The sequence below is a fragment of the Aquila chrysaetos genome, chromosome 6, assembly GCF_900496995.4.
Source record: "Aquila chrysaetos chrysaetos chromosome 6, bAquChr1.4, whole genome shotgun sequence".
NCBI lineage: Eukaryota > Metazoa > Chordata > Aves > Accipitriformes > Accipitridae > Aquila > Aquila chrysaetos.
Window position 1 is genome coordinate 2,412,382 of NC_044009.1, and position 25,653 is coordinate 2,438,034.

The 25,653-nt window shown below is 34.2% G+C and overlaps 1 protein-coding gene across 5 annotated transcripts in view; it reads right to left on the reverse strand.

Moving 5' to 3' along the window:
* Nucleotides 1-821: 821 nt before the first annotated feature.
* PRKCZ (protein kinase C zeta) overlaps nucleotides 822-25,653 on the reverse strand; it is a 70,072-nt gene continuing 45,240 nt past the window's right edge. For all 5 annotated transcript variants that reach the window (XM_030017611.2, XM_030017610.2, XM_030017614.2 and 2 more), the window contains 8 exons: nucleotides 24,310-24,396; nucleotides 23,445-23,580; nucleotides 21,946-22,033; nucleotides 21,084-21,203; nucleotides 20,066-20,145; nucleotides 19,400-19,489; nucleotides 6,328-6,443; nucleotides 822-3,583 (listed from right to left, as the gene is read on the reverse strand). In XM_030017611.2, the coding sequence (XP_029873471.1) occupies nucleotides 3,496-3,583; nucleotides 6,328-6,443; nucleotides 19,400-19,489; nucleotides 20,066-20,145; nucleotides 21,084-21,203; nucleotides 21,946-22,033; nucleotides 23,445-23,580; nucleotides 24,310-24,396 (805 nt within the window). In that variant the 3' untranslated portion in view covers nucleotides 822-3,495. The remainder of the gene's footprint in view (nucleotides 3,584-6,327; nucleotides 6,444-19,399; nucleotides 19,490-20,065; nucleotides 20,146-21,083; nucleotides 21,204-21,945; nucleotides 22,034-23,444; nucleotides 23,581-24,309; nucleotides 24,397-25,653) is intronic.

Here is a 25,653-nt window from a genome sequence, read left to right on the forward strand (position 1 = left end):
TTACTTTGCGTAGGTTTCTATGTCAGTATCTACTTGATTAACATGACTAGTCTAAACCAATTAGGCTCCCGAACGAACACTTCTCCTGCCCGTTTCACAATACTGAAATGCAAAGCAAGATTTAATATAGTCAGTCAGCCAAACCAGCTTCTTTTTGAATCAGTTCCACCTCCCACCCCCCTTGGAAACCATCAATGTTTGAGAATAAAGAACACCTGAGAGTTGTTTTGGCTAGAAGGTATTCAAAAGACTCATCTACTGTTTTGGTAACAACTTAATAGTAGCAGGTAAACATTTTGTAAGCTTGAGAAAATCAGCCTTTTCCATGAGTGACAATAAATGACATTTAGTGGTAGTTTAGTAACAACAAATGGAAGGGATGAAATAAACTGGAGTAGGTTGTTCATTTCTCCCAAGTATAGTTAATTGTTTACTGAACAGGGTATCTTATTCATGCAGTACACCATGTCTCCAGTCACAGCCTTACAATTCAAATTCATTTCTTGTCAAAGGGCCATATGCAAGAGTAGTACAATTGTGCCTGCTTCAGCTACTTTGATCACAACTGCCTTCACGTACAGTGAAGAAAAACGCAATTCAGATTAACAGACTTCAGTAGCTGAATGGTTTCCCATCCCGACAGACCTGCGCCCTGGACCTCAAAAACATACACGGTTCAGGTGGGATCCAAAGATAGAGAATAAACACAGAATACAGTATCAAAATACAGGAAGAATCCTATAGATTTAATTTACAATGGGGTCTCTTTAAAAAGTGCAAGTTGGACATGGCTCAGTTTACTGATAAATAATAACAGTCTATTAACTTTTTCATTAAAGTCTTTAATAGATGTGCAAGAATATAAATGATCTTAGCTGTTATGGATTAGTATACCATCTTCTGCACAATTAAAACTGGTCAGCAAAGATCCCAACTAATTAATTATACAAAACTACAAGAACATATTTACTGTTTTACAATCATTAAATTAGCTAGAATTTTCATTTACTATTTCAAATAAGACAACTATATATCATTACCAGATCCATTTGTAATATATTAGGATTTTTTTTTTCCAAACCACACATTTAATTACATCCTTCATTTTCTTTTATTTATAAAACAAGTACTTTATATAAAAAATTTCCCCTTCATCATGAACAGAACATTATTCAAACACTTGCACACGAGCAACCAAACTTGTATCCAGCAAACTATTTGGCAACACAGCAACATTGTAAATGCCTGTAAATTTTTAAATAAAGTCAAGTAGTCTTTACAATGTTTGTTTAGCAAATGTGTCTTTCTGTTCTTCCTTCCCTCCCTCCCAAAATGTTCTGAAACCTAGAAAAAAGGTTAAAAAAAACCCCAACCCACATTTCTAATATTTCCATTTTAAAGTCCTATGCCCTGGCATGTCAAAGGACAGCTTAATCTGTCATACTTCCATTCATGAGCTGCCTGCAGTCACTCTGATAACTATCGATCAGTTTTATTACCAGGGGAGTTGAAAACACTGAAAGAAAAATTGTTCAGGGTAAATAAAGTAATTGCCAGGGAGAAGGGAAGAAAGGAATAATTTAAAAATGTCAGATTACATTTAAAAGGTAAATGTTTCTTTTAGTAAAGTATCTAAAGTCCAGGCATTTGAGGCATGTATTTCTTACTGGTTAAATTACTTAGTGCTGATTAAAACACATTTTGCTTAATATGAAAAGCTACAGTCCAACAGAGAGAAACCCACAACTTAAATCTGAATGGGATTAATATAACTAAATAACCACAGGTCTGCATAAGTGCGGCTAATGAAGGGATACAAAATGTACATTATTAATCAATGATGAATTGAAAATTTTAAACAATGTTTTGGCAGTCTTGTCCTAGCACCTCATGAGTTGGATGTGAATCCGAAAGATGTCATGTTCAGCACCTAATGCAATGCTGTACCCTGAGAAAACCATATGTTAATGTAAAGAAAGTGTTGCAATATATCCTGCATTTTACACCAAATTAGGTGAGATGTCATGGCACAGGGTTTCTCTTTTTTTATTATTTTTCCTTCCCCCCTATCTCTACAACCCACACAATGTAGTTGAACCAAAATCTAGCAAAAAGAAATACTGCCTCTGCTGTTGTTACTTAGAGGCAGGTAAAACTTCACAGCATCTGAAGTTTCAGATAGCAATGGACGCTAATCCTAAAATGTAGCGACATGAGGTTTTCTAAGCTGATAAATTGTTAACCTTTTTGATGTAAATATACCCTTTGCCTGCCCTCCCACTCCCCCCAGTTTCCACAAGAAGGGATTTGATAGTTATCTTTTGCTTTATCCAATTTCTTAGGTATTAATTTTTCTTCCATTGAAAAAATTTACTACTTTGATGCAAATCATTTTACCAAAACATCCCATTCTCTTGTGTAGAATGATTAGTTATTAATATACACTGAGTAATTGAAAGCAGTTTATCATAAGTAGGAGGTGTGCTTTATCAGGAAAGTATATTTTATATTATGGTTATTCTAGATTTACTATTTAAACTTTAAGGCTATGCTTTATTATGCTTTTGCTCTATTTCTGAATATTTGTATTGTTGATAAAAATACTTTTCAAAAGTCTAATATACAACACAACATCATTGTAGGTGTAGGCACTGCTTTAAGTATTTTCAGAAATCCTTTCTGTGCAAATTTAGTTTTCTTCAATCTATAAATTTTGGTAAATTTAGAGTTTAAGACAACAGATTTTGAAATTGATCCTGCAAATTCTAATTTGGAATTAATATTGCTGAGTCACTCTGCATGTCAAATTCTATAAAGATGCAAATGAACATTAGGCTGCAGCTGTGAACTATATGTTTCATATGTAAATGGTTACTTAATATTAACAAGCAGAACTTACCAGGTTTAAGAACGTTCCAAATATGTAATAATTCTTCAATGCAGTTTATCCATTTAGGCACTTAAATCTTGTACCCAAATTTATGTTTTGATTGCTAATAAAACACAACTCCTTTTAAATATATCTGAGACGTTTAGACAGGTACCACTTGTGAAAAAAGGCATCAAAAATAAGCTTCAACACCACCGTAATATATTTTATTCTTCAGGATGTTACACTGTAATATTCTTCAATTGGTAGCTCATTGCATCAAAAGTTTGTAGAAAGTGTGTGGATCTCAAAGTTTTTCAGAATCTCCTTTTCCAGGGATGCAATGAACATTTCAATCCTTCATGAAACAGGCACAAATTGCAAAGTCCTTCATTAATGAAGCCAGTTGTGTCAGCGCCCAGAACTTAAGAATCACTAAGTGGCAGAAGACACCCACTAAAATCATTATTCTCTTCTTTGATTTTCAGCAGCAATTTTTTTTTTTTTTTTTTAAATCATTGGTCTCCATCCAAAATCTTACAGTTCCCCAGCCTCGCATGCATATACTGTAGTTAAGGATAAATTTAAAGGTCATTCACATTGTCCACAACGAAGATGTCATTCCTTCATACTGTTTCTTCTGTTGACAGCAACAATGGGTTAATATATTCAAATCCTTCAAATTCTGACTGATCTATTCGCTTTATTATATCTCTGAAAAACAAATAAGAGCATTGATTTAGTTTTATCAATTGCAAATACTATTTTTGTTGCCATACTTTTTTTCAAATAACAACAAAATACCTTACAGCAATGTATGTATATGAAGTTGTACAGAAGCAATAAACTGAAAAAAAAAAGTCTCTGAACATACAAATACCTAACACTAATATTTTATGCCAATATCTAAAGCAATGTAACTGGAAATTTTGAAACATCTGATAAAAAGTTTCTCCTGCCCTCCCAGTTAGGTGGCATGCATACCTATAGGGCCCAAAAAGAAGCATGTAATACGTGACTGTTGTTTTACAATACCAGTTTACAAATAAGAAACATATTTTGCTGTCAGCAAGAGCTGCTAGTATTATATTTAAGATAAATACTACAGAATAGTCAAGCGCAAAGCTAATACTTTTTAAAAAAATACATATTGTATGCACAGAAAATCCAAGGAACAACTTATAAATTGATGTATATGAGGAGACAGAATTTCTTTTAAGATGTGATGTTCATAAAACTTCCCGCTATAGGTGTGCATACACTTGGTATTTGTCATTTTTTTGTCAGGTAGAACCTGTAAAGCACAAATATGCCTTGCAATTCTTTGGTATCATACAAACAGTAACTGAAGCACTTCACGCTTTGGTTTCCATTCAGCTATTCACTTCATATATGCTGGACTCTTGAGAAAGAGAGAATTGGTTGTGAGCTATGGATCTATGATATATAGGTAACACTTTTATAAAATTCAAGCCTGAGTGCCTAGGTACACAAATATGCACAATGAAATCTCCAAATACATAATTACTTGAGGATTAACACCTGCTACCCAAGAATGCAGCAAGAGAGAGACCCTGTAACAGTGAATTTATTGCCACTGGAGTAGACTCAATGGATTGCTAGTTACAGTGTTCATTTTTACCACCACAAATTTAATCAACCTTAACATTTATTTGTACAAAGAAAAATTCCCTGACCAACTAGCTAATCCTGGGGTTGACCTAGGATTAGCAGGCACTTTATGAAAGAGGCTTTGAAACAGTATTGTCTGTCTTACAGAGCAGTTTAGCTTTGTTGGGTAGCAACAAAGAAGTGGGAAAAACTAATGGAAGCCCATAGGCTGGAACGTGACAATCCTGCGCCTTTAATTATGAAAGCCTTTGGATAGCATGCAACAGCCTCTGCTTGCCAATGTGGCATCCCACTACATGCAGTACTTCAGACAGTATCTAAGAAAGTAGAAATCATAAATCCATTATTAAAATCCCATTTCCAAAAGCAATACTTTAGAATCAGCTTTATTAAACATCTGATTAGACCCAAATATTAATTCTAGAACACCATCAATCAGTGGCTCTACAGACTTCAGTTAGAAACTGTAAAGAATGCAAAGTGCTAGAAATTTAAGAGGTAGGTTTTCTTCAAATAGGAAGCCAGGGAACAGAACAAAAGGCTGAATACATTTGGAAAAGAATGCATTACAGTCTTCAGAGGACATCTAGTCAGATAAAGAAAAACAAACATACATATGAAATATACTGGGAAAATTTAAGTGTATAATATGCAAGCAAATCTTTGCTGCTCTCACAGCAAAGCTCACCTAAAAATCCTACCTGCGCAGATTTCAGGATTCTGAGTCTTAGATTTTTAATAAACCCCAAATCTCCTTTGATTCATTTTACTTTTGTATCAAAAGGCTAAATAAGCAGCAGAAAGTTTCATTGTATTTTTGATAGAATAGCACAAAAATTTCAAAAGAAAACATGCACCACTATGCTCCTTAATAAGAAACAGTATTTTGAAGTTCTTTAAAAGGTGTATCCTAAGAGCCATTTGGCATTAGTGTCACACACTCAAGCTTTGAAAGAAAAATATACCTTGAAAAAAAAAAAAAAGAATGGAACCCCGCCCAAACTGTTGCATTCCTCATCAATTAGATAAGACGATTCTCACACCGATATCATTTGGCCCACCCTCCCCCCTTAGCTTGGATAATACATTTATCATCAGACATATGCTAAATGCTTCACAGACAAATGAAGTCAACAAGACCATTTTTTTTCTCTCCAACATTTTCCTCCATTGCATAGAGCTTCCTCTTGTTTTTCCAAAGGAAGTTCAAGCTCCAATTTTAAATTTTCATACTTCAGTAAACCCTCAAAACTGTGTACAATTATTCTCTTAGAGTTTGGGCAAACTGTCTCCCATCTAACTACCAAAACTATAGCCTGTCATCTTATATGCCACCCTCTATCTGAAGGAACTTCTTCCTTCACGTACAACAATCACTCCTCAGCCTTCAAATTTGTTTATTAAAGTGTACTTTTTCTTCCTGCAAAATTTTTCCATTTAAATAATAGTTTTCTGTAAGATTTTCCTGTTATATCAAGCTTACTTTGAGACCCAAGGAGCTGTGCCTCAATTGTTTGTCCCAAGTACAGAAATGCAAACTCCCTGGGTCAAGAATCAAATTTCCATCTCTTCTTTCAGTGCCAAGCACATGCTCGACAGCACATCAATAGTGTACTCTGAAATTTTATTAGAATATTAGGCAGTCTTCTAATACATATGTATGACAAGTTATGCAAGATAAGTAGGATACAAAGAATTTCAAAATTACCTTAACTTGATTATGTTCTAATGCTAAGTACATAGTCTTTTCTTCGTAATTTTCAAGTAATCTATAAATTGATTTCTTAACATGCAATTTTATTTGGAAAAAAAGAAGAAAAACATACTCATCATCTGGGGTTAGCTGCACAGGTTCGCTGGTGAACTGTGTATCAAAGTTATCCAAACCATAATCGTCTGTGATCTGAGGCTGAAATGGAGGGGTTGCTTGCTTCTTTTCCAGCTAAGAAAAAAAATATAATGGAGGAAGGGAAAAATTAAAATATTGAGTATTTACAAACTCCCCTAAGAACATCAGCATACGTTGCCTCTAGAGTACATGCACAGAAAAGTCAGTATAGTTGAGTTTAATATTGGTGGAAGATATAAACATGTTCAATACAATCTGACAGCAAGTTTTAAACTAGCAGATTTTGACACTAAATGGTACATGCTCATCCTGTTTATCCTATTGCTGTATTTCAAATACAAAAACTTCAAAAATTATCAGAAATCAATAAAAGTTCATAGAAAAAGCTGTTTCCCAAGTCTCTTGCCCTGTATATTAAGAAAAAACATTGTTGCTATATACATCTGGCTCAACAGTTTTTAAACTGAGAACGTACTCCAGAAGCTTTCCATTCAAGCCAAGATGCTTTGCCAGAATATAACTCACTTTTCCCTTTTATAAGCACCTCTAAAGTTGCCTCTTGTAAAGGCAGCCTCTTAGATTATGTCAAATCAACGTAACCAGGCTTATTTTTTAATGTTAATACCAGCACAGAACAAAAAAGTAAGCAATATTTACGTCCCAATCAATCAGTAGCCACATGGGTAAGCAATCATTAGGAGCAAAGTAGTGCTAATCAACAAAATAGCTAAAGCAGCCCAGAATTTTATTCTGCAATTAAAATTTAACCATGAATACATTTACATACAATATTTCCTGCTACAGGAACTGGAAACCCATATTTATCTTCCTCACCAGGGACAGTCAATGAAACATGAGAAATATTTTTTTGTCTCAAATAATGCTGTTGTAGTCATTAAGAACCTTTTCTCATTTGCTATGCCAGTAGCATGTTCAACAGCATCTATAGTTTTCTGATTAAGGTGAATCCTTACTATCCTCCAGAGTTATTAGATCACTTTTATCACAGGTTTGAGTGATACAGGAGCTGATGACAGATTCAATGTTACTATTTATTTAAACCACTACCCATGGCAGTTCCAAAAAGGTGCAAGAAGAACTCCGCCTTTTTAAGCTTATTTTCAAGTAGTCATAGTTCCAGGCCCGGCAGAAAGTCACAGATAAGAGTTTTAGCTTGTGGAAGCCTGAACAACCGACCCAGCTAATATACTGGAAACCAGTATAACAAAACCAGTCAATAATCATGTTTTGAGATTTCGCATTACCAGCTAAGTTCTTAGCCGATAAATCACTTTTTACCACAAATGACAAGTAACACTACTATGTTTTCTACATGTTACATCTATCATATTACTGAGTCTCCCAGTTGAAATATTACAGGATAGGAAGTATCTTAAATTACAATAAACCAATGGAGCTCTTATAGAATTTACTATGAATTATTCAAATGGATTTATACTTGTCACATTTGTCCTAAAGTTGTTAATTATACACTACTCACTTTTGTGAACAGAATCTTCTTCTTCATGACTTGCAATTTCACACTGCACCCTAATATAAATACTGTCTAACAAACCAAAGAAAGCTCTCTTCTGCTTCATAAAGAGAAAGAGGGAAAAAAAAAAAAAAATCTCAAGTGCAACATACTACTTCAATTGATGCTTAAACTCACTGGTTGCAAATCAGCATCCATACAGTCTGGGTAACATTCAGACTATTCTTTTACATACTAAGCAGACCATGCAACAGCCAGGTGATAGGAACGGCTCACTTCCTTCACACAAGCAAACAAGCTAGTTCCAAGCACTGTATTTTGGAAAATCAATAATAGGTAAACAATACTGCTTAACATCAAAGACAGGAACTTAATAAAAACATTGTGAACTGAACCACATTGATAACATGCAACGAGAATAGCTAATTTTTCAAACACTTTTTAGTCTAACTAGAAATTCACAGCATTTCAAAGACATTACATTGCTTAACATCATATGATTTTAGTTAGGTTTGTTCTACAAACTTCTGTGTGTTTTATGGAAAGATGATTGACTAAATACTGATGTCCATAGTTGTTAATATGCTAAGGTAATGCCTTTTAATAAAAATATGTAATTCAGGGATGGAATATGACAAAGGTAACAAGGAATGCATTAATGTTAGAGAAGAATCATGTATGAAATAGCGTAACATTTTAGAAAGTGTAAACAGTACCTCTATGCATTTCTAATGCCTCACTAATTAGAAATATTAAGAAAACCAAAATATCTGTGTGCTGCAGTAAGCAATGACAGAAAAATAGAACTAAAACCAATTAATAGTATCTTTCATTCTATAAACAAGATCCTCACACCTACACGTTGATGAAAGGTATGGCAAAATGGGCAAATTGGCCATTAAGAAATCTTATTAGCTCAATAAGTAAAGAATCATCATATTCACTAAGCATTAAATAAGAATATGTCATACACTGAAGTCTAAAATGAGCTCACAAATTGACATTAAAAATTCATAAAACCACAGAATATCTCAAGTTGAAGGGGACCCATAAGGATCATCGAGTCCAAAATTACAAGCAATTGATTAAGTTTTCCTGAATACTCCAGATTTACTCAATATTGCATGGGCATTTGGTCTGAGAAAACCTGTTTCTTTAAAGAAGATACTGCAATGAGTTTGGACACTCACCTGGATTGGACTGAAATTAGTACCTTAGAAATAAGCAACTCTGAGTTCTGACCTTAGCTTTCCCAAATGCCATGCAATACTGACCACACCACTTCCAGAGTTCTCTCACATCCAACATCCTGTATCTCCTCCACCTCCTCTCCCATGATCACATGTCCATCTCTCTGCCTTTTTTTTTTTTTTTTTCTTCCCTCCAGGCTACTCAAAAAATACAGGTTGTTGACTACCAACCAATACAAGTGTCCTGATCAGACAGCTGCTTTTGAGAAACAGAACAGATAAAAGCTGAATTCCTCTGTCTTCCCCCACTAGGGAACTAAATCAGTCTCATCTACCAGGATGCTCATTTTCACATAGACCAGAAAGTAGTACCTTTGAGATCTACCTGCCTTCAAAATAAGCAAAACTGATGAAACAGCTCAAAACTTATTAGGGTTGTAACTGGCAAACGAACAGTACAGTGTGGAAGTCCCTCTTCCTTCACTATTATATTAAAAATACTATTGCTGTAACACAAGCATTTGAAGGGAGTTACATTAAACCTTTCAAATGGAGGCTCTATCTGATTTAATGGAATCAAGACTAGTTTTAACCTACAGAAAGTCATAGAAGCTTGACCAATTTCCCTTTCACAATCTACAATCTGTCTTTAACAGCTCAATATGTAATACTCAGAAGGTATCACTGGAAGTTTAGTTCCCAAATCACATACAACTACATCATACATTCCAAGCAGTAAGACGTATGCATCAATACAGTAAAAGGCAGGAAGATAAATCAGACATTTTCAACTTGCCATTCAAAAGGTTTAATTAAAAGAATTTTGAAATGGCTAAATCCTACAAACCAACTGGCTTATATATTTACTTTCATATCAGTGAACTCCCAGATGTAAATACCAAGTCTTAGGAATTTGGAGGATCAGGCAAAATTGCAACACATTGACCTTGGGAGTACTGTGAGAAACATTAAGATTAACTGGAAAATTCACCTTGTCTCCAAAATGTCAATGCTTATTATTTCTTTTTTAAGTATTTGAATGAATCTCCTAATTTATCTATTAAAATATTCTGCTGTTGAGTCTCATGCTCCAAAATTATTTTAGGACCAGGTTTTGGCACTTCTTGGTACCCACACATCAGACTGAGAAAACAGTTTCATTAGAAACCCAACTTCAAAAGGATTTAACGAGCATGCTAGTTACAGAGGAAGGCATGGCAAGTTATTAAACTGGCAATGAAATATACCATCTCAATGAAGATGCCAGCATATACTGTCTCATAAAATGTGCTTTTTTATCAATTGTAGTTTTACTTTTTTACAATTATTTATAGATGCTAGTACATTTTGTATATTTTGTGAAAAGAATGCAATCCTTGCAGCAACACTTAAAGAGCTGCTACTGAACTTTAAAGAAAGTGAAAATTTAAATTTGGCCTCGGATTGCCAATGTAGTAATTGCTATAACCATAACTATGGTATATGTAATAGATAACCATGTATTTTTACAATTCTTCTATTTATGACCATCTAAAATGCCAATTCTGCAAAACGTTTGTTTAATTGGTCTGCTGCATTCATAGAAAGCTCCTTTAATTTAAGGAGGCACTGACTACACACACCAATCTTGAACCCGTAAATAGATTCAAGTCATTACTCTGCCCATAGAAGAAAACGATAAAAAAATTTCTGAGATAATAACACAAAAAAAATTGTGAGGATTCAGTTTTTTCAGCATTGGCACATATATTTCTTCACATCCTTTCTGAATAATGATTATAACATGCTTGTCAGTATTGCTATTTCAGAGTGGAGCTTTCAAGCTATATTCTTTGCTTCCATAGTTGTTTGAAATGGTCTTACAAAACACTAGGGATTTCTTATGTACGATACAGTTAGGAATCTGTTTTCCCCATTTAACATTACTGAATTAAACATTAATTAGAAGAACAAAAGAAAACAGAAAGTAAATAAATCCAGGCTTCCAACATTAGGAGAGTGTGCTTGTCACTATTGTATGGGGTTTTTTTGTTCAGTGGGTCAACTACAGCAGAAATTACAGGACCTTAAACAGGATCAGCATCTTGTTGTGACAGGCTTTGTGAAGAAGAATCTCAGAGCTACATCAGAACAGAGGTACAAAACTTCTCACATGGATCCCCTTGCAATAGTGAGGGTGTATGCTGGGGAGAACTGAAGGTAACACAGCAAACAGAAGGAAGGATAGCTGTAAATTCTAGGTAACAGAGTCACTCAGAGACAACTGTGAATGCATTATGTAAGTTATGACAGGTGATGTTCCTATTCCTGCTGGAAAGAATCCTTTGGTCAGATCCTAAAGGGACAAAGATGCCATAGCAAGTTTATTTTTCTCCCCTCCCTCAAAAAAAAAAAAAAAAAAAATCAGCGTGGCTTAAAGATACAAACACAAATCTCAGCCAGAATACTTGTGTAACAGAGTTTACGCTGTAATATTAATTATACTCAAAACATCCAGATAGGCTGTAGACCATTTCACAAATAATACTGCCTCTCCAAAAACAAGAGCTTAGCCGTCACTGATAACAGCAAGTCAGACTATGTAATTACTATCCTTAATAACTTTAACTTGAAGACCCTTATTAAATTCCTTGAAAATTCTGTATAAAACTAAAATTCAACCTACTCCAAAATTGTTTTAGTATGTATGGGCAGAAAAGATGTTCTCAGGGAGAGTGAGGCTAAGATTTCAAATTATGTTACATAACTCATTCACTGCTAATAATTTTCCTTTTGGTAATGATACCAACAGGCATGCAATTGATAAAGAATAAATTGCTAGTTATTTCAGAATGAAATTCTGGTTAAATGAATTCTTCCTGCCTTCTCTGAATTGTGGAGGGGTTTTTTTGTGGGTTTTTTTTTAATCATAGAACGTATAATCCACTTACATTCCCCCTGTTATATTAAGGAATTTATCACCACAGGAGTTTGTACTTAAAAGCTGTGGTTAAAATACAGGATGTTACAGAATTTTCTGATCATTATTTTTGATCTATACATCCATACAATCTATATCAACATTCATGCTACAGGGCATAAAATTGACCACTACATAAATCAGAAGGAAGTTAGTTATCTGTATGAGAAACATTGTAGGCTAGGAGCATTTGGAACCATTTTTACCTTCCTCTGAAGCTTCTGGTATTGGCTTTGATAGAGACAGGCTATCAGACTTGATCATTATTCTGATCTGTTATGGCCTATGTGGTATATACAGTTTGGGTTAGCCTTGCTGGCCACTGGAGGTCACCGTTCCTCTAGAGAAACATCAGATACAAAATCAACATTCAAAACTCCCTTTGGAAGAGACCTAATAACACTAATGGAAAATTGAAAATCACAATTTGTTTTCATGCAATGCACCCTCAGTGATAGTAATAAATGACAAAGCGACAAGCCTGTTTTAAAATGTGGTTTTGTATGGAGACTGAACTTCCTTTACGAAGTTTTGTTTTCACATATTTCATTTAAAAATTAAAAGTACATTAATCAGGCTATTAGCCAACCACTACTTGCCTTTTGCTGGGAAAGAAGCAGATAGTCTTCTCTCTCTGTTTCACCATCTTTTGAAATACTAAACACTAGATAGTATTTAGTACCAGTTGTAATTTATTTTTTGAAACATCATTTGGTATCTGCTCATGCAAAAGCAAAGCCCAGCTTTCTGTTAATGTCAATTACTGTGAAGTTGCCAGTAAGGTGAGATCCATTTTAAAGAAATGGTAGCTCTGCAGTTTGCACTGTCTGCATTCTCTTCTACTGATTAGAGAGTAAAGCCTCATCAGCCACGCTGTACATAAGTTTTTCTTCTGAGATTTAAACAATTCACACCACACTGTTTAGGTTTCCAATTCACTTTCTACACTACTATTTCCAGCAATCTACCAGCAACTTCCAGACTTTTTTTTTACTTTTGAGCCATATATGGCAAGCTAAAGCACCCTAACAATAAAAAAAAAAAAAAAAATCCTATTGATACACATCCTCTTTGCCCCCCGCCCCCCTTTAATACATTAGTGAATTTCCAACACAGACTCAGGTTAAAAACTTCCCATTTGGACATGTGTCTCACCACATTACAATATTTACTTTGGCTTATGGAAAGTACTAACTTTTCTGCAGTGAGAAATTTAACATTTTCCTGGTGACATACTTAGCCTTCTTTGGTCCCAGTAAGACAGTAACAGAATTCCACAAATGACATGGAATAGTCTGTTCAGACTATAGGAAGCTCAGTAACAAATTCAGAGATCAGGAGGGTCATCTGGTATCACTGAGAATTAACAAGTTATGCAGCTAGATAATTTGATAATCTCTCTTCTGATTTGAGAAAGGAAATGTACATACTATTTGCAATTCAGACCTCCACACTGTTTCAATAAAACTTCCATTATGCTTTCTCCTTTTAAAGTATGTATCTACGTTGCTACAAAACTAGAGTGATTAATCTGTGCAAGCATGCTTTTATGTAGGGTATGTGCTTTATTATTCAGGGTGCCTAAGGAGAAAGAAAACTCTTGGGAGAATCTAGCCCTTTAATTTGTAGGGAAGTAACAGGGATTTTCCTGGATAAATTTCAGAAAAGGCTGAACTCCTGTACTCCCTTATCTAGGCTATTTTTTTTCCTATAGATCCAAATCATAGTCCTGCTTCCTTTCAAGAAACGGTATCTGCTTCAGTGTGGCCAAACAAATTTGGAACTTGTGCGAAAGCACTTCCAGAATAGAATGAAGCGGCAAACAGTGGTTTTTCACTGCAGACATAAGAGAGCTTGTGACAAGAAGATGGAGCAATTTCATACCTTTCTGCAGAGGATAGAAAACTAACCTACTACTCCTTTAAGTAATGATGGGAAAATATCACAAGCATAATCACCCCATTTGCATGATTTTTACAGTTGTGAAAAGACATTCCGTAAAATGTATACAAGATATACAGCTTGCATAGATTTTAACCATGATTAAATTTAAAATAGCTCCAAAACCTTCTGACAAGCCACCTCAATTAGGGATCTTTTTAGTTCACTATCTCACTTCATTCCTGACTTGAATTCCATCCTTATGGTATTCACATGTGGATCACATTCATCATATCCTATTCACTATTACAACAAATTCAGTAAAATACATTTTTACAGTGACTGATGTTACTTAAAACTTAAACCATCTGCTTAACTGCAGTTCACTGTTTTATTGTCCATTAAACCAAAAGATAGGAGATTAAAATGATGTTGTTTAACCTCAGTAAAAAGCCAAAGTTAGTATGACAACTAGATTTCCAAATATAGTAATATAGGGCAATATTGAAATTACATTTCAATAGCCCTCAAAGCTGTAAGAAAATGTAATGTTTATGATGAGTGAATTTAAACAATTTTGTTGTAATAAAAAAGTCATGTATGTTTTGTCAGAATTCCTGTAGAAAGAAATGAATGACCATTTTTCTTTCTGATCCCTTACTGCAGAGTCCATCATGGATCACTGCCCAAGATTAAAGAGTCAACTCTGATTTCTCTGGTTCCCTAGTTAGTATGGTGGTGGTATGTTTTCAAAGGCTTACAGTATTAAGAGTTAAAAAGGCTGAAAATAATTAGAAAATAAGAAAAACCTTTTTTTATCATAATTGGAGTTGCATTTTTAAGATTTGACTGGAAAGACCTCCATGATCTTTGAATTTGATAAACAGATCCAAAAACTGCCCTCCCTCCCTCAGAAGTACAAGTACAGATTTTTTTGGTCCAGCCTTCTGAGTCTAGAGGTAGCAGTCTTAAGGTAATAGATGATGGTCAATTATTATCTAAGAGCAGCTCTGATGCAAAAAGCCTTGCTCCCTTTTCTCGATTTACTCTTGACCAGAGACTGTTCTTCCTCTGAATTCTCATGGTATACTCAACTTTCTCTCTGGCTCCAGCTTCTTCACAGGTCTGGATGGAACACACCGAAAAGAGGGAACTTCTACACCAAGATCTGCAAATTCTCTTAAAGGTCTTGCAGATTCTTCACACTCCTTTAGCTGTATCTGGCTAACACTGAATAGTATTCAATTTCATTAATATAATTTTGAAGACTTTTTCTAAAGAAGGTTCTCCAGCTACAATGAGGAATGCACTACGCCTATCATGCCTATGAAGTTCAACTGCATTTTACAGAGGCCTCTGAGTTGCTGCATACCAGTAACATACTTGAGCTATCAAGTCCATACGTCATTCACGTGTTCTACCCAGAACATGCCAAGTAAAATGGGCAAATTGTACGTCTCCCAGAAAAAAAAAAAATCCTTTCACCACCATTCAATGTAAGATTTTTTCTTAATCGTCCTGGTCGTTCTTATATAAATTGTCACTTTTGAGATAAAATTATTCAAAACATAAACAGTAGCTTTTGCCCATTTAAAACAGAAGTTTATACAAACTGTATTGGTTCCCAAACTCTTAACTTGATCCATTTTATAAGTCAGTTTCATAGGAAAAAAGGGAAGGCTTCTGTGTGTTTCAAAACAACACTAACAACAAAATCCAAATTTACACAAATACCAAAATCGCATACTCAAAACAGAAATGAGTTATTATAGTAACATTTTCTGTAATAATTAACAAAAGAACTCTACAAATTCAACTACATTAAATGCTATTGGAGAGAAATGTCAAAATACCTAAGTAATACACATTACAAGCCAAGCAACAGACACCAATATAATTAGTGCTCTGCATTTAAAAACAGAAGTACATAAATAATTCAGCCATTTCAGTTTTCTCTAACTTGGTAGGTTACACAGAGGATTGAAAAATTCCCACACAGACGCTTACTGCTGCAATACAAGAGTTAGCACAATATATTTACTTCTCTTCCTGAGGAATAGCATTTGTGTGCAATCAGAGGAAACTTATTTGATATATCATAGGTCATAAATAAAAATTGCAATTGTAATTTAGATCTTAAGACTCAGATTTCTAGTTTAATGTTCTACAGAGTTGCAGAGGATATAAGACTGTAATAAGTAACACTTGCAATTTAGGAATATAAGTATAGAAGTATGGGAAAGCTACTGATCATATTTAGCAGGAAGGGAAACTTATGCCATATTAACTGCAACACTTCTATACAGAGTAAATAACTTGAACTAGCCCTTAACCTTAAAGTTTTACCACCACAGCTCTGGAGACAAAAAAAATCTGTCACTTAGTCAACTTTGTAGTAGCACAGACAGCAACATTCTAATTCTAAAATTCATATTCAGTTAAAAAAAAAAAAAGCCAAAGCTACAATCTCCACAACCTAACTTAAAAAAACAGGTAAGCATAATGTAAGTGAAAAGTAGCCACCACTGACCGAAATGATTACTTATATTACCAACATGGGTAGGAAACCTGGTTTTAGGGCCAGGACATGTCATTATGCTTGGCACAGAGTAAACAACAAAAAGGTGATTAATCACAGAAAAATCTTGCATTCCAGGATTAAGACAAAAGTGTGATGAGTACAGATGGAGATATGAGGAAATCACAAAACTATAACTGGGTAGGGAATCTCAATACATCAACATCCCATCAGTTATCAGGTCTTAGAAAGCATCATGAAATGAACAGTTGTAAGGAAGATAAAATTAGCTCCTCCCAAACAAGAATGTCAGCATGAAAGAAACAGCAAAATGAATATTTAAAAATTGAAGTAGGGTGGTAAGATTGTCATTATGAGTCAGTCGTAGCTATGCATTAACATTTCAACAGCAAGGCATTCAACTACATGTTAAACATGTGACTGCCTCTTTTATGTTGTACTCAGTAAAGCATGAAAGCACTCTTAAATAAACTATATAGTGAACTTGCAGCCTTTAACTTGAGAAAATGAGTAAAAAAATATGTTGGTACAGCTCTAGAAAAAAAACCTTACTGCTTCTGTACACAGTTAACAGTAGCCATGGCTTCGTAGTTCTTTTTCCAGAATATAATGGATAAATACCATAAAACCAGGCACTAGGATAAGAACAGACTTCAGGTACTGAAATAATTATAAAAAGGTTGTGTTGGTACTTCCCTGAATGCTGTTAAGCCATCCTATACGCAGAGTGAGTAATGTAAAATGTTCTTAGCTGTGCCACACACAACTCAGATGACTAACACTAGGAAAAAAAAGTTTATGGTACATGTGTTCACTTTACCATAATTTATTTTTCCATTTAACTCAAGCTTCACACAGAAAAAAATTTTAGTCAGCATTAGACTCTTGTTTCCTTGTGTTTCAACATGAAAAGATTTGGAAAAACTTTTAAGCCAAAATTTTTTACTCATCACCTGCAATTCAAAGAAGTTTCCAATAAGTAAAAAAGCTTTCCAAATATTTTTTTCATTTTCTCCTGAATGTATTTCCCAACACTGTAGTAGAAATTTAGCTTAATATTTATATGACATTTTAGATCCTCCTGAGCAGCAGTCCTTATCATATCACAAAACAGCACAACCACCTAAATCTTTCCATTAGTTTTTTTAATAGATAATTAATACCAAAGCTTTCAACCAAAAAAAAAAAAGATTAAAAAAAAAATCAAAATTCAAATCAGCATAAACATTGACCAAGTACCACCAATTGCAATTAGGAGTTTCTTATACAAATAAACAAAATACAAATCCAACCATCTTCCCTCTTTCCCTCTCTCCCAAAAAACTGCAAAACAGAACAGAAACCCTGCAGTACACGATGCTTATGCTCTACCACAAACTCAAGCAAGTTGCAATATAGCACCACTAGGTAGCTAACATTAAAAAAGCTACGGCTTAAGGGAGAATACAAAACAAGGGATGTCTGACAAAATTAAAGACAGCCTTCATTACATGAATAATTTTCTAAACACCAGGTATTTTAAAACACTGGCTCCTTATGTAGCAAATGTCTTCTCTGAAGAATGTTAACAATGAAGGTCTGAACAGCAGGCTTCAAAGTAAAAATGTAATCATGCAGTTTTCTGTCCTCCTCTGAACCTCCTTCATGTTATTACAGGCACTGCTGCCTGCCTATTTCTACACTTCCTGTAGACTTCCCAGGACTATGAAAATATTATGTGCGTATTTTTTCACTGTTCAACTAGATATTAAAAAGAGTAATGCTGATAAGGCAGTGTTCCCGACTTAATTGTTTTATTGCTCAAGTGTCAATAAATGTAACAATGCCATTTCTGTGAGAGTTTTCCACAAAGAAGACAGAAGTAGGCACAACTATCAAGTAACAGAAGCTTTTAAAAAACCTACAATTTCAATACTATTTTATGCTTGCAAAACCACTGAAATGCAAGTCATCTACTCCACCATGAACTAAAAAATTCCCTCACACCAGCTATAATAAAGAAAACCTGAAAGCAATAATCAGAGAATCATTTCAGGTAACCACACTGCTTTCAAGCCACATCCTTAAAAAAAAAAAAAAAAAAAAAAAAAGACCTGATCCTACTCACAACCACTCATGTTACTAAACCCCATTACCTACTTACTACCTGAATAATCCTACTGATCTTAAATATTATATTATTTGTAGATTCAGTCTTGTGTTTTGTTTTGTTTTTGATTTTTGAGGGTTTTTTGTTTTTGTTTTTGTTTTTTCCTAACGTACTACAAACAGATTACAAATGCTTCATATATCTGAAGTACCTCATCTTCCATGGCTGTATCTAAACTGGTTTCATAACACTGTACCCAGTCTGTTGGCTGTGTTAATCAACTACTAACCTTCCTGTCAAGGCAGAAAGGTTTCTAATCAGCAAAAGAAATGAAGTACTGGAATAGCATTCCAATAGGCTGTCTTTGCTCGTCCACACTTCCTTGTTCAGTGGAGCTTGAAATGTTTACTGATAGGACTATATGAAATGACCACCCAGAATAGCAAGGCATTGAATTCTGATACTGGAAATCAATGCAGTCCTTCACACTACAATTGCAGGTACCTTGCATGCATGCTGGATAAATTTTATAGCAGCAGAACCCAGTGCACGAGTTTGCAGAATCTATAAATAGAAACCAAGAAATAAATGGTTCCACCAACACTTTAATATGTTTTTTAAAATTCATCATATATTTTAAAAATTATACCCACAAGTTGTAACCATTCTTAGAGTTAGGAAGCAAGCCAGATTTTTGGTCATGAAATAAAGCTTGTTTCCATTATGGTCATGAAAGAAAGCTTGTTTCTCCATCACCTGGAAAAAGCAACATAGCTTTTACATTTATGGAATTGAATGTCACTGCTTTTAATGGAGTTGTTACATATGCACACAATTAATAAACTGAAAGAATCTATTCCTTTTGAACACATAAAGACAGAAGTAATTATTTTTACCAGATCCCAGTCTATGCTGCGGAAAAATGTATGAGACTTGATATCAGAAAATCCTGTCTGCGGCTGACAACCAAGTCTTTCTTTGGGATCCTGCAGAAAACACAGAAACTCCTATTACATACTTTAAGCCAGTTACAGTCCATGTTTGTCAAAAGCCCACATACATGACTCCAGCATTCCCTATGATTATGCAAACTGCTGCTAAGATAAACATATTATGGCTATCAAGGGATTTTGGTTTTTTTTTTAATGAAGTTTGTTTGAAATTTTATTTTTAAATTATATTTTACAACTTCTTAAAATAATAAAAGATTTATTTAGTAATGTATAATTCATACCCTTCTTTTCTCCATTAGAAATCATAATGGTTCTACAGATTTCAAGCAGCTTAATTAAATGAGTAATAAGTATTACAGAAAAGAGTTTATAAACAAACCAATAGTTTTTTTTTTTTTAACTAGGTGCAGGCTTTTAAATGAAGTATGTGCTGTGGAATTCCCTCAGTAAATTAGCAACTAAGAAGTGGGGTTTTTTTAACATATAGGATACCAAGGTTTTATAGATTTTTCTCAATCGTAAGCAGATTAACTTCTTAACTGTATTGCTTTCAACAGGAAGCTCTGACTTCCAGAACTTAGATGCTAAAAATAAGAGAATGTTATTTACCTTGTTTAAAAATCCTTTTAACACATGGGAAGCCTTGACAGAAAGAAACCTTGGAATCCGGATTGGCTTCTCAAGAATAACTGTTACAGGTTTAAAAACAGCAATATTGTTTTTTGTTTTATGACATTGACCATGATTTCAATACAAACACTGTATTATTTAAATAGGTTACCATGGGAAGATATGGTAATTATTTAAAATAATGCAAACAAAAGGAGCTACAGTAATTCAAGGCACTGTTATACCAACATTTCAAGATTTCCTAAAAGAAATGTTAGCTTCATTATCTTTTTTCTATTGTTTGTAGTACAAACAGGGAATAAAACTTTTTCCAGTGTCCTCAGTATACGGAAAAGTAGGCTCGTCAAGAAGACCATGGCAGATTCTGTTACATAATTGAAGTAACTAGTTTAAAAAATGGTTCTGCATATTAGGGAGTAGACAACTTCGCAATTCCCCAAACTGTTACAGAGTTTCTGTTGTAATAAATACAGCAAGTATTACTACTTCTGTTTAGAAAAATTCATACATTACTACTCCTGAAGTGTAAAACTGTTACAAAAAGTTATATAAATTTCATCTGCAGTTAAAAAAAAAAATTAAGAGTTGTCTGGAGCAAAACTACAGGTTGATAAATTTCTGTCAAGAAAGATCCTCCTATCATCTCATGTAACACCGAATTTTGAAATTCATACTTGGTCTGTGGACTTCCTTCTAACAAAGATACCATTCCATACAATTTCTGTCTGTTATTTCTGAACTGTGGACATTTTTACAAAATATTTTATTGTCTCTAGAAGGCTTCCTAATTCCAGACCATTTTATCTGAGTTCAACAAAACAAATTCCTGGAATAAAGAACTGGAAATATTGAGGTCCTTTATCTACAGTAGATATACAGGCAGCTATGGGATAACAATGGAAAAGGAAAACCTAACTGTCCTACTGGAACTGCTAATTTTCATTATTTCTCCCCCAAGAATGAAAAAAAAAAAAAAAAAAATCAAAATGACTAATACCTTGGAAGAGGTAATCTTCAGTGTTCATGTCTGGATTGTCAGTAATAATGTCAAATGGAGACCTTCCTGCCATCATTTCAAACATCAACACACCGAGAGCCCACCAGTCCACACTGAACCCTGTAAATATGTACAGAGCAGATTTTCAGCCAGGAATCCTTGAATTTAGATCTTATCTCTCATAAATGAAGATTAAAGGCCTGGTTCTACTAAGTACTGAAATTCTCTACCTCCACTGAAGCCACAGACATCATGATTTACACTATCACTGGATGAGACTTGAGAGTTTTCTGAACTGGGATTACAAACGTAATCTGTAAAGGGGTTTGCAGGTGTCTGCCAGACAGCAATGCTTCAATGAAAATTCAGTGTATTTAAGCTGAAAATTTTCAGTGTGGTTTGTTGTTGTTGTTGTTTGTTTTAAAAGTTGAACATTTTAGTATCTTGTAACTGACAGATTCAACCTATTGATCAGATCAGTTCAAACAACAACACTGGTTAAAAAGACTTATACTTTTGACTTCTGCACGAGCAATAACTTTGTTATAGCATTCTATAACCTTGTCTGGAAGACAACAGTAGCTGGGAAGTCAAGTTCTTCAAGGACTGGACTTGGCTTTGCTACAGTATCATTTAATAGTTATTTTTCAGGTAAAGTATGATTTAAAAGAAGTTGAAACGAGTGATTGCAAGAGAAAAACAAAAATAACCTTATTTCAGAAAAAAATTAAACTGTACAATATGCAATTTTCTCACGACAAAAAAATGTGGAAATGTAAAGATAATTGTATTTGAACCAACCTACAACTAGACCTTTGCTTTGTGATTTATTATAACTACAAATTGTATAGTCACAGCTTACCATATTCTTCTCCTCTGAGGATCTCTGGTGCAATATAATTTGGTGTCCCACAGAAAGTGCTTGTAGTGTCACCAGGGCCCAAACCTTCCTACATGCATAAATCATTTCATAAATTAAAAGCTGACCTCCTTTTCCAGGAACTTCCCTTAATTAGACTTATAAAGGCAAGTTACTTAGGGAATCTAAAGACCTTCCTTTCAAAAAAGGCAATGCTAGAGAAAAATATATACTCACAGTGGTCAAAGCTGGCTTATGACCTTACAGCTTATATTCAGCAAACTAACTGATTAATACTCAGCCACAACACATTTTTAACAACATTTTGTTTAGTATTTACAGATACATTTAAAAAAAATTCAGATTACAACCGATTTGGAAGTCCTTTTCAAATAGATGTTGGGAAAAAACCTTCTATTTTTAGGAACGAAGGAATCAAACTTTTACGTAACTGCTACATTCCAAGTGAAGCCCCACAACCTGTGCACTTTGATAGTGGAGAAATGTTCTAGTCCAGCATTCTTAGAAATTGGTGCAATATCTATTCTATGGAGGGAATGAGACAAGCTTTCCTCATTACGTCATCATAGCATGCTTTAACCATGTTCTGAAATAAGCTAAATAAAAATTCGTATTATACACTCAATCCTTGGACTTTTAAGTATCAACACAATGCCAGTTGCAATTCTGGCTTCAGAAACTTGTTCTCACCAAGAAATAGACTGGACTCTAGTCCCATTTCACATACTAGCCAGAAACAGTGTGGCAATAACAAGACAACTTGAGGTCAAATCAACAGCTCTAAGGGGATAGCAGAATTCTTGTCAGATTACAACCACTTCAGTCATGTCTGGCATTCCAACTTTACACATGTAAGTTTTAAATTCAGTATTTTCTATACTCATTTTCTATTGACATTTTCCTGCTTTCCTCTGCATCACGTTAAGTACATGCTACACGTTACCATGTGCTTCGAAAGCAATGCTCTCTAAATTGCCTCTCAGTGCCAAAGACTGCAGCCTAAGAACTGAGATACTACAGAGCCCGTGTTGGTTAACTACCTGTACAGTCCAGCCACAGAGAACGATGAATGCAATTCATGTCCACAGAACCTCAGTTACTAAGAGATGGAAAAGACCCTTTTAAAAACGTACTTGTCCTAAAGATAAGTTTTCTAACTTGGGTCACATAGGAGACAGATAAAATAAATAAACTTGGCCAACGGGCCAAACTTCTTTTGTCCCCCAAAATGACCAACGTAACTTGAAATACACAAAGCAAAAAGTTACAAATGTGGCTCTATTCTTCAACAGTCATTTTTCAAAATAAAGTTCCTATTTCACAACCAAATTCTCGGCTCAGTAACACTAGCGTTAAGGGAAGAATAAATTTTCTCAGTTTTCTCTTATTATCACTGGATGCAGTATTTGACTTAAAAGCATAATCAGGGAGATATACTACTGAATGACAAAGTGACAAAAGAAAGGTAAGAAAAAGCCTACCTTGCACATGCCATAGTCTGTTAATTTGATATGACCCTCTGCATCTAAAAGAACATTGTCCAGTTTTAAATCTCTGTAGATTATGCCTCTTTCATGTAGGAAGTTTAGAGCAATACAAATTTCAGCAGCATAAAACCTGAAATTAAAAAGGAAAAAATTCATATTAGCATTAAGATTGTACAAAAGCTGGTGCAATAAAAAAAATCTGTTCTTAAAACATCACGTTACAGTCAGCTTTTATCTATCAACAGTACACCAAAACCAAGCTACGTTTATTCATAAGGACACTGATCTTGTATATTGTAAAACCATTCCTTAAATTAAATACAGGTGGTTTTTTTTTCATTCAACTAATTAAGAAAACATTTATTCTTTATCCTACAGAATCTTTTCTGAAAAATCCAAGTATGACACAGAAGATCTGTATTTTCAGCTTAAGAGTTACGAGACTTTATGTAGCGCAAAGCCACGCAAAATAGATTTTTCATCTTCTCCTACCAACACTATATTAATTCACTGTAAGACCAAAATAAGTAGAATAGTTACATCTTCTATCAACAGGTCAAAGAAGCATTACCTAAATATGAAGCAATAAACAAAAGTAAATAGGTATAACTGTTAGTACTTATCAAATGCTTGCTTTCTTTAAAAAAAAAAAAACACAAACCAACCCCCCCCCAATATATCATTAAAAAAAAATAATTAACATCTCCTCCCAGAGCAGTACATTCTAAACTTAAGAATCAACCTTTCGTTCTTTCTTTGCTATTCATATTCTTCTATGGAATAAAGTTTGGGAAGCATTTCATACAACATTAAACAACTACAACAGAAGAAAACCACTATAACTCCGTTAGTAAAATACCTTGCATGTTCTTCAGGAAGTTTCCTTTGCCGTTGCATATGAAACATAAGATCTCCCCCATTTACATACTCTATGACAAGAAACAATCTGAAAGTATATAATACAATTAATGGATTCCAAGGAAACTCTCAAGAAAAACTATTCTTATCTTTCCAATTTGAGCCATTTTCACTTCCACTCTTGAATTCGACTTCTAGAATTTCTTACAGTTACAGAAACCAAGAGAAAAAATAGAGTACTTATTTGATCCATATTATGTAGGATCACATCCTTTATTTAAATGCCAGACTAAATGTTAAGGAGAGGCAGCTGCATACAACAGGCTACTATTTGGTGTGAAACCTGCAGAACTATTTAAACAGTACAGAAGACAACAGCATTTGCCTAACATAATGAGGTACTTGCTCAGCAATAGATGTAAACAAAAAAAAAAAACCAACCCACACCCAAACCCACAACCCTAAGCATATAATGATATAGACTTCCTTAAAAATTACTGAGAAGATAGCAAAATCATGGAGATGTGCTAGAAGATGACACATGGCAAAAATGAAAGTTTACCCAGAGAAGGTAAAATTGTCATTCATTTGAAAAAGACATAACAACAACAACAACAAAGTTACATGACTATCTCTTATTCAAAGATGTTAATTCTTTTGACTTTTATGGAACAAAATTCCATGGCATAAAATTTGCTCAGTGAGCTCCCTGCTTTGAATAAGAACATCTGATTGACTGAAAAAAAGTAAGACTGCCTGAAACAATGCTGTTAAAATAAAGGTTTTAAGATTAAAAAATACTTTAAAAGATGCATCAGTTTAAATTCAGACCTTTCTTATTAAATCTGACATTTACCCTGATGTAATAATTAAATTGTTACTCTGCTTAACTAAATATTGTTCTTTCCTAATAGCCAAGTTGCAGCATTAAATCTGAAGAGCTTTGTAGATGAAGTGTAGTTTATATACACCTAAGTCAACAAGGTTTCTGCATGGGCAACATCTGAAAATTCTAATTTGTATTTTTTTTATATAGTTTTGCCAATAAAAGGTCACCACCATAAAAAATTACTTCATCATTAACAATAATTAATGAGTATCTGGCAATATTACAGAGATCAGTAAGTTTCGTAGGATTTGTGATATTAGTTAAATATATAACCATGAAGCTTGCTGTTTGTGCTGTTTCAGCCCCTGAAAAGCTCAAACAGACTATTGAAAGCAGGATGACATGAGTCACTTATGTAACCCAAATTTACTTTCAAAAAAAAATATACAAGTTTAATCTGAATAGCATGACACAATAATCTTTTTTCCAATTAAAGTTACATGACCTAGCATATTA